General features: G+C 37.2%; 2 protein-coding genes across 2 annotated transcripts; both read right to left on the bottom strand.

Moving 5' to 3' along the window:
• Positions 1-1,177: 1,177 nt before the first annotated feature.
• Positions 1,178-6,913, bottom strand: LOC110054146 (AP-3 complex subunit sigma-1-like). Its single transcript, XM_020760478.2, has 6 exons — positions 6,752-6,913; positions 5,623-5,714; positions 5,340-5,451; positions 4,241-4,312; positions 2,688-2,795; positions 1,178-2,029 (listed from the first exon to the last, which is right to left on the bottom strand). The coding sequence occupies exons 1-6, from the start codon at positions 6,818-6,820 to the stop codon at positions 1,889-1,891; spliced, it is 594 nt and encodes a 197-aa protein (XP_020616137.1). The 5' UTR covers positions 6,821-6,913; the 3' UTR covers positions 1,178-1,888.
• A 686-nt stretch (positions 6,914-7,599) lies between these two features.
• On the bottom strand, positions 7,600-10,185 carry LOC110054154 (calcyclin-binding protein-like). Its single transcript, XM_020760488.2, has one exon. The coding sequence runs from the start codon at positions 10,095-10,097 to the stop codon at positions 9,408-9,410; it is 690 nt and encodes a 229-aa protein (XP_020616147.2). The 5' UTR covers positions 10,098-10,185; the 3' UTR covers positions 7,600-9,407.
• Positions 10,186-10,203: the final 18 nt, after the last annotated feature.

Raw genomic sequence — 10,203 nt, forward strand, 5'->3', positions numbered from 1 at the left:
CACCGAAACAAGCGAAACAACCAAAACGAAAAACAGATACGACAAATACGATACGAAACGACCAAAAAAAAAAAAAAAAAAAAACCACGGGCCAGGGAAAGACAGAATTATCTTACATTTAGGACTTTGAGCAGCAAGGCTGCCTTGTAAAGACTGAAAGAAAATGTTGTTGTATTTTTGTATGTATTTTAAGGGTGGAACGCCGACCAAAGCAGATGCGAAAAGAAAAGAAAGGAAAATAATAGAAAAGTTAGGAAAGGAAGTATTCATTGACAACGTCTCAGTCAATATCGCTACTTTTCTCCCTTAGACTACTTTTAAACTGCTTAGTAGCGAGGAGTGGAGATCAGCTTTTTAGGGTTCATTCAGCAGAGGTTAGTTCATAGGAGTGCGGATTGAAAAAAGCTTCAAATGACAATCAAACTCAACGATCTTTTAATGAATTTTCTTCTGATCAACTCATAATTAACAGTCATCTTGTAATTAGTATATCAGCGACAAATGCTGAAGAGAAAAGAACAGCAACAAAAACAAACAAAAAAAACATTTCATTATTCGAGCGTTTAGAATACACCTCTTCACGCTCTAATGGCCATTATGGGTAATCGGGGAAAATTTACAAAGAAGCAAATCGTCGACACCCTTGTGCTCACCCATCTTTCAAAATGTCACGATGTCACACGCGTGGCTAAAGAGCAGGATCTGGGTACGAGATCAGGCTGCCATAGTAACGTGCGAGAGATCAAGACTGTTTTTTTTAAACTTTTTTATTTATTTACTTACTATTTTACTTGTTTCGGTGGTTTCGTTTCGTTTTTTCGGGTTTTAGTACATGCCCCGTTACCGTACCGTTTCCGAAAACAAAACAAAAAAAAGCATCATTTCAGAACCAAGATTTACATCTCGCACGAATGATTCCCATAAAAATGAACGATAACTTCTTTCTCCAATCAAGCAATAAAACAAGCACGTTGTAGCTACTATGAATGGCAACTTGTCCTAATAATTCGATTTAGCACCAGGGGCAATAATGTACTTTTGGAAACTTAAGAGAGGCCGCTTATTGGAGAAGGGGCGTTTATCAGGGTGTGAGCGTGACCGTGAGCGTGACATGTGCTCGCAGTCTACATCTAGGTTTTGCTAACCCTTTTGACTATTTTGACAACAGCGCTGATAATTACATGAACATCAATCAACATTTTTATTGACACCAAAACCCTTTTTTTTTTTCTCAATTTTCCCATTTTTGTTAAGGTACCATAAGCAGATGATCTCCTGCTATACTGAAAAACAATAACACCAATAGTACAAAGAACAACAGAGGAGAACACTTCCAGTGGTAAATAAATGCTTCATAGAATAAAAAGGTACGCATGCTTCATCTCTTAAAGTAAAAATTATTTATCATGCAGTGCTTTTGTGTTGGAATGCAATCCAAGGGCACTTTCCATTTGACCAAAACATCTGGTTTGCAATCGAAGGGGTGTGTGCAAAAAAGCCCTAAGTGACTCCAAGTCAATTTTCGGTAAAATAGCATTTTCTTGTTTCATGCAATTTGAGTAATTATTACTCATTTTCCAAAATTTTCTAGAAAAGATGACAGCCTTGTGAGTTACATCTACATCTTTCTTACCAACAATTTTATTTTCATACTGAATTTATCTGGAATTTTCGGTCGAATGGTATGCCTCTCAGAAATTTGTCAACTTTAATATCCATGCTGTGTTTAACTTAATAGAACAATTTTAAACCTAAATTCCAACAACAAGAATTAATTAAATTTAGAATAACCTGTACACGAACATTAAAATTATTTTGCTGGTGAAACCACTTTGTTATGCTTATTAATATTCACAATATTGACTAGAAAAATAGGACATCTCTAACTCTACTTAAAGGATGGCAAGTTAATGTGTGGAAGTGACGGCATAGATGGTAAATTTAGATTAGGTTTTGGAAGATTGTGTAAGTTAGGACTAATATTTCTGACAGCAGACATGGCCCTCTGAGGTGCGGCACTTATTCCGGCCTAGGGAAAAAAAAGAACAAGAATAATTTATTAGCATCACCCTAAGTAAATGAGCCCCATGCAGTTGTAACTTCCCTTTGAAGAGCACGAGAGGCACCGTTAATATTGCACCTACGCTTTCATGCACCTGTTGCTTTAAGTCCACTGGAAAAGAGATGACTGCTATGTAGAGCGAATGTACTGTGCCTGCCCATACTAGGAAAAAGAAACAGTTTCCACAGCATCACATTTGCTCAGTGGTTGAAAATGTTCAAAGTTACATGTGAGCCACAAGAGCACACATGTCAAGGAATTGAAGGTATAAAGCATGGTTATTGACACTGATTATCAAAATGTGAAACCAAATGCTGCTAATACTATACAATGTACAGTGTAGATGTGGATTTAAACAGAAATTGTATCCAAGAGGAAAGTAAACTATTGGGTTATTTTCTGCAATTGGCTTGCTTGTAAGGCTGATTTACCCCAGTATAGCTTTTACTAAATTGAGACATGTGACAAGTTTACAGCATGACAATGACACAAGGTACCTGAGTCATGTAAATGAAAACCAAACCAACAAAATGCTCATGATTGTCGTGGACAACACAACAGTATAAAATGATATAGCAAGCAAACTACAAAAATTGAACCGGTCGAGAGTAAAATGAGCACTTACTTCTGATTTTTCTAGTTTATTCTGTGCTTCAATGTGAGTCAATATTTCAGACATGTTGGTTTCTAACACCATGCCTCCCATCACAATTTCTTGTAAAATATAGTGAACCTGTACAAGAGAGAGCATATGGACGAACATTACCAGGTGTTTTACAGCAAGAGCTTCAAGGAATAATTATATTATTGTTATTACCATTTTATATCAAATGGTATAATATCACTATGAAGCAAATTTTTCTGGCCCTAATCCTCATGTAGAAAGGAAGACATGACGATGCTGACAATGTTTATAAGCTTGATTTGCAATGTTCAATGTAACTCTTATGGCTTTGCTACAAACTTGTTCCTTAACCCAATACACATAATCTTGTGCAAAAGTAGCTTGCATACCAAGCATTTCCCATAGAAGCTGAACAAAATTGAAACCGAATGTGAAAAAGCTCTATGCACGTCAGGTACAGTTGTATATTTTGCAGGTTGCAGGTTGAAACGACTTGTTTATTTGAGTTGAAATCAAATAAATCCCAGTATAAAGGCTAACCGCAAGCAACCTAAGCTCATGTAGGCTAACTGGAATGCTATTCAGGCTAACCAAAGTGCTAAGTAGACCTCAAACTTAAAAGTCGATTTTTCAACCTGCAACCTGGAAAACATACCTGCCCCTCTATGTAGGCTAGAGCAAAAGTGGTAGAAATTTAACATTAAAAAAAAAAGATGAATTTCCTAATTTTAAACAGCTCTAAAAATATTTGCCCAATCAAGAAAAGGCTGTATGTAATGTCTTACCAAGTATCAATGTTAAGAACTACACTCGAGTTGTTAATAAGGCTTATTTTCTTGCAATGAGCTGTCTTTTTATCAAGTACAGTGACCCTTTTCAAATGATTTGTGTTTTAAGTAGTTGATAGTACATAAAATAATGTTGTGATTTCAGTTGAAACTCTTCTTACGGACACTTCCATAATAAGGTCATCTCAATATTACGGACTGTCATTTGGTCCAAGCGAGTTCAGAATTCATACAATCTTTACCTCTCTTTTATTAGTAATGACACTTCCATAACACAGACTTGCTGCTTGGCCCCTTTTACATCCATGTTAGAGACATTTGGCTGTGTTTAGATTTTTGTAGATAAAATGTATGACCTCAGTCAAATGGGAAAGCTGTCATGTTTTTAATGTCTCTACAAGTGCAGGTAACCTTAAGTCTATAAAATAATTAAAACATGCTGTGGAAGTAGCTACTGACACTGAACACAAAACATGCAGTGCTTTAAGAGCGTCTATCAAAGAACATATTAATGTTGCAGTTCCTAGGGAGTAATGCTTTAAGTACCCCGACAAACACAAGCAATAAACACGCGTTCTATGGTGTAAAGGGGGGAACACGAGAAAGACTTCTATAATGTTCTAATGCTTTACAGTTCTATTGGGTTACGTTTAACAACAGTAAGCTAGTGACTGTACGTAAATAGCGTCACGCGCCATTAACTGCGCTTTAACGATTGACTTTAAATCTTTAATTATCATACATGTAGTTTTGGTTTTTGCCCACCTTGTCCATATGAAATATGAGATCCAGCTCACAAACATTTTCAAAACACTTGTCTAAAGTTTCCACAAATACCTACAATAGGGATAAAAATATAATATTACAATGTGCATTACATAAATATACCATGTGCAACAGACCAATCATAAAATTCTGGAATGTTAGTTTTTACCTCCTTGTCTTTTTTTGTTTTGGCAAGTCTCTGTTTCTTAATGGTTGCCAGATCTCTTTTATTTATTGCCTGGCAAAAACGGTAATAACAACAAAAATGATCTTGCACATGTACAGTGCTTGAAATTAAAAAAAAAATCCAGGTTGTCCCTATTTCAAAAACTGGGCAACCAAACACATTAATTTGGTTACCCTGATGAATCCTTGGTTGCCTGTTAGAAAAACCTACACATTTAAGTGCACTACTCATAAAAACATCCATTTTTGTCTCCTTAGTAAAGAAATAAAGAATTTGAGAACAATTATGGTAACGATCCTACCTTTATTTACCCGCCGTGTAGAATCACATGGCGGTCAAGCTTGAACTAATCTCTTAGTGTGAGTCAATGGTTTTCACGGAAGTCTGCGTTTAAGTTGTGGCATATTCAAAATGGCGTCTTTGATCTTGATCGCCTCCAGACAAGAAAACTTTGTGTTTTTCTCTTACATTTTTGTACTTGGCAATGTCTTGTAAAATTCACAGATATCCAAAACACAGGAAAACGCTTAGCTGAGGCAAATTAATTTTTATTAACTTCACACTATCGGAACATTGACAATACAAAACCGTAATGTAAGTTGGGAACTGTTTATGATTAATTTATTTTCTATTTTTGGCTGGGTTGTCCGTTGTTTTTTTCCTTGGGCAACCAGCCTCTTGATTTTACCAAAAATTGGTTGCCTGGTAAACGTTTTGGTTGTCTTGGATGATCAGACGACCGCTAATTTTGAGCACTGCATGTATACACAATGAATGAAGTCCTAGGGTCTTGTCCCTGGGATGTATCTCTCTGATCAAATTAACTGTCACCATTGGCCAACCAAACAGACATGCATGTAATTATTACAACCAACAATCAAATTATAAGTTAACGTTTTCACACCAGCTCACCTGAATAAGATCAAGAATTCCTAACTCACTCTCAGAGGAGTCCACACAGAAAACAAAGTAAAGAGTAGCATAATGTCGGTAAATAATCTTGAAGTCAGAACCACCAATCAACCTAGAATGAGCATCGATCAAGTTAACTTTTTTCAATGAATTACTTAACAGTTAATCCTTGTCGAGAAAATGTTATACATGTATTCACCTCTGTTATGTTTCCAGAAAGTGGGATATGTAACTTACAAGGTAAACTGATGCTAATTCATTTAGAAAAACCAGGAGAACTTACGTTCCTCCTTCTAAGAAATTGCAAACATTATCATCTCTCCTAGAGACTATGTGAAATGTCTCTCTAATGATCTGATGCTGCATGTCCTCAGACTGAAACATTTAAGAAAAAAAATTACGTAAAATTAATTATACCTGCAAATGTCCATTAATTTTTATGTTATTATTTAAAAACAGCTTGAAAAACATATCCAGTATTCAACCTAAGAATTCATTTCATCACTCTTCTAAAATCAACTCTCGCACAAGACAATTTCACAGTTAAAAAAGCACTTAGGCCATAGGCACTGAGTAAGGGATTGCCATCATCATATTCTTTATGTTTTCAGTTTTCAAAGGAAAAAAGAACAGACTTGGTTATATGAATCCCTCTTGAAACAAAGGTCAATGAATATTTTGTCAATATTTATGAATAAGTATTTGGTTTGATTGGTGGTATTAACAGGATAAAGTTATATTTATATAGAAGGATTAAATAGGTTGGGATTTCAAAATGAGGCCATAGGCCATATTAATAGGGCCACTGCATCAATAAGGTTTTCTTATAGAAATGTACGAGAGTTTTGCCAGGACAAAAAAGTGGCTGTCATAATGAGGTGATCATAATTAATGAGGTGACTGGAAGGGGCAGAGGAGGGGGAATTGAAGAGACTGTAGACGACATCAAGAAACAACTCTGTTCTTTGAAAAGTTGTGGCTCGCAACAAAAAAAGCCTTTGAAAGCTTTGTGTTGCATTTAAAGGTAACAGTTTTTCTTGTAAACATTTTATTACTTATAAATTTGAATGAGATGTAAGCAATACTTGGGACACAGTGGAAGTTGAAAGTGGGTGTTCGAATGTTTTGTCCATTACCCCTTTTCGCCATGTTAACGTCCCAGAGGTACGGGGTGGCATTTAGTCGCCTATAAACTCCTGAGTAGTAAGCAATTTTGGCCTGGGAGATGGGGATTTGACCAACTGAAAATTTAAAAAGGCTATTACCTGGTTTGCGTGTAAACTAAGCATAAGTTGAGCTTACCATCATTTTCATTAGCTAACTGCTAATAAGAATTAAGCTTATTGTAAAGGAAAGTTTGCGCTCTCCTAGATCGTGTAAAATCAAAAACCTTTTGAAGGCAGGGTACTTACGTAATGAGTAAAGAATTTGGTCATCCGTGGTTTTCCATGGTTGTTGAATACAAGAATTGCTTTGATCATCTCAAAATAAGAAAAAAAGGAATGAAAGTAGACAATTATTCACTCCTTCGATCATGAGCGTTCAAGATGGCCGTCAATAGATTTCCCATAGTCCCTTGGTTGGAACCGAGTTACTACTCCGTGTAAGCTGCATAAAAGTCACATCTCATACACCTGACTCAGCTTCTATGACTCCTCGAGTTGTGAGATAATTTCAAAAATGGGGTGACAGAATCAATGCACAGTAGTTTCATATAAATCAAACATAGAATTACTCAATCTCTCATCCTCTATAATTTTCTCTCAGTTTTCCTGATGACTTTTTTTCTTTTAACTCATTCAAACTCAGCGTTTCCTGTTTGACACCGAAGGTCATAACAAATGCTACTGAAAGCCAAAATCTTGTTAGTCACTATTGTAACTAACAATAAGATTGTGACCTCAAGATTTGTATGAGGAGACATTTGCTGGGGCTGGAGGCAAATTAAATCAAATATAATATCGAGCTGCTCTGTTCATATGATTCCTTTTTAAGAAAGAGAGAACAAAATTAACCACCTGTTTCAACAATAGTGCTGCCCAGGGGCAGGGGCAGGATTTTTCTTAAGAGGGGTGCACCACCAAGAAATGGCATAACTGACTGGTGAGGTAAACAAATTTTAAAAGCGAATATGATCTAATACAAAGAAGAAGGCTTCATCTTGAGGGGGGGGGGGGGGGGGAGGGCACACCCGCCTCATAGATCTGCCACTGCTGCCTACTTCAAAACTTTGTGACAAACCCTAAATACATCAAAAACATTAAAGCTAGCATAACTTTAATAACATCATTCACATTTACAGGGCATCATTTACCGGTACATAACTTTACCTACAATGTATATTACAGACAACTGAAGCGAAATGAACAAAGTGACATTACATTAGCTTTGCACTTAGTCTATCGTTGGTAAAACAGTTTTCAAGGTATAATTATAAGGCTAAGAGTCAATTGAAGAAGAGTTGATGTAGACCAACTTAATGGAGAATGTTAAATAGACTCTGCATCTGCAGTGTATTACCTAAGCATCATTATTGTAAAAATACACAATAATGAAAAAAGTTGATTTCAGCTGCAATAATGGAACATATTTTATTGATTACTGGCATTCCTGCATGTAAACTTTAAAACAGACACAGAAACAAATTTATCTTTTTCTTGCCCAGTGATCACAGAATACAGGGTGCATACACAAAAGAGAGATCCTTCCCACAGGACAATTGTTTGGTGACCACACCCAGCCTTATGCCTTTTACTGCTTACAGCTTAACTGCCCTTGATGTACACATGAGCTACACATCGTCCCAGAAACCCTGTATTCCTAAAGTTTGGACCCTAACTGGGGAATGAAAGGAATGTCGCAGCAGGATCATGGAACTGAAAAAAACTTATAACCTGGTCACTTTGCTTTCATGAATCAGATGCGCGCTTTGTGGAATGAGGCACTAATACAAAAGTCCAGCCTTGCCATCAGTACATATTGACAGGAATGGATTGGAATAGAATGGAGCAGAATGACCCCATAGACTCTGAATGGGCCACAATGGACCAGGAGACTGGAATAAGCTGGAATGAGCTAGATTGTAAACTGTATGTATTAACATGTTTTGGATCATGTATACCAAGACATCTACAGTCGAGTGTTGATTGATACCCTTGATCAACACTCGATAAACATCTTGATCAACACTTGATGGATATCTCAATCAATACTTAACTTAGGATAGAGGGCCACTGGTTCGTCAGTTTTTTGTTGTTACGTGTTACCCTCTGTAAATAAAGTTGTTACTTACTTACTTACTTACTCAGTCGACACTCAATCAACATCTTGATTGATACTTGATTGACAGTTGGCTGATAATCAGCTAAGTGTCGACCAACTCATGTGTATCAATTGACACTCAATGGCATCTTCGAAAATTAGCTGACTTTTGACTGAGATGTCAATCGAGTGCCAACAGAGTGTTGCCTGAGGGCATCGATCAACACTCAACTGCAGAAGCCTTTAGTACACATGGCCCCATTGTTTTTTTCTTTTTAGACTCATTCCGATCTATTCCAGTTTCATTATTAGTTTCTATCTTGGGCCATTTTGTTTCATTCTGGTCCATTTCAGTCTGATTCTGGCTCACACTAGTTCTTTTAGTTTCACTATGGTCCAGTTTGGTTGTTTTTCATGTCAACACAGTACCATTCCAGTCCAGTCTGGGGATCTTGTGTACAGTATTTAAATCTGTTGGTTGACCGAGTATCGACTGACACTGTTAATGGACATGTTGACCAAATTTTGGTTGACACATTGACTGAGTATCTGCCAATATGTTGACTACCCCATTAGGGATGGCCGATACTAGGCTGAGATCGGAGGCCTTAAGTAACCTAGTCTGGTTCATTCCACTCCCTTCCTGTCGATTCGTTATGTTTGCTATGTGCGTTAAATAAGTAATACCATGCCTATTGATCTATGAATTTTTTGCTCACCAGAAAACAATTTTTTTTAAGAGTTCCTACTTGAGCAATGTTCCTATGAGTGGTGCAGTCACCAGCTTAGTGTTCTCACAAATTAAGCTCACGCCAATGGATCTACTGAATTTTGCTTCTCTCTTGACTCTGTCCAGGCCTTTGCAATGGTTCTCTTCATCTCATCATCACCCTCATCATACATCTTCCTCATCAAATCCATGATGCCTTCTCCTGGATCCTTGTTTTCATCAAACTTTGGTTGCTGTTTTGAGTTCTTGTTTTCTGCTGCTGTTAAACAGGACCAGTTCTCTTCTTTGCTCTTGTTCAGAAGGATACTGAGTTTCCCGGTTTTAACTTTCACTGAGCTCGACTTGGGGACAATTGGATGAAGCAAATTGACCATCTGAAATTGGTAATTCTTGCCTTTCAGTCCAAGTACCTTCAACTCCAAGGAATTGGAGGTGAATTTCGAAGAAACGTTTCCTTCTGGCAGAGTTTCCACCTCTGGCAGAGTAATGTAAATTTTCACGAACTTCGACGATTGGTCCCAAGCGTAGGATGTAATTTTTGTTAGGGTCACTTGAGGTTTCTTCACTGCGGGTTTTTTCTCCACTTGGACCTGGGCACATGGTTCACCTTCGTTCGGGTTTTCTGTTCGTTTTTCCACGGAATTGATCTCACGTTCTACGAGTGCCAACTCATCTTGCAGAAGTTTCTTGAGGCGAGGTCGAGTTGCAGTTGAAAGAAGGCTCTGAATTTCGTCTCTGGTCTCTTTTAACTCTTGAACTTCCTCCATAATGGTAGAAAATGTTCCCTCAAAAAGCGAAATCAAAAAACTCGTGGCCGATCAATATCGAATCGTCACGTGCTACAAGACCTTGGCCGAGACAGTCTTGACACTA

Source organism: Orbicella faveolata, unplaced genomic scaffold, assembly GCF_042242905.1.
Source record: "Orbicella faveolata isolate gen_17 unplaced genomic scaffold, um_ofav_v1 contig_1, whole genome shotgun sequence".
NCBI classification, from domain to species: Eukaryota; Metazoa; Cnidaria; class Anthozoa; order Scleractinia; family Merulinidae; genus Orbicella; species Orbicella faveolata.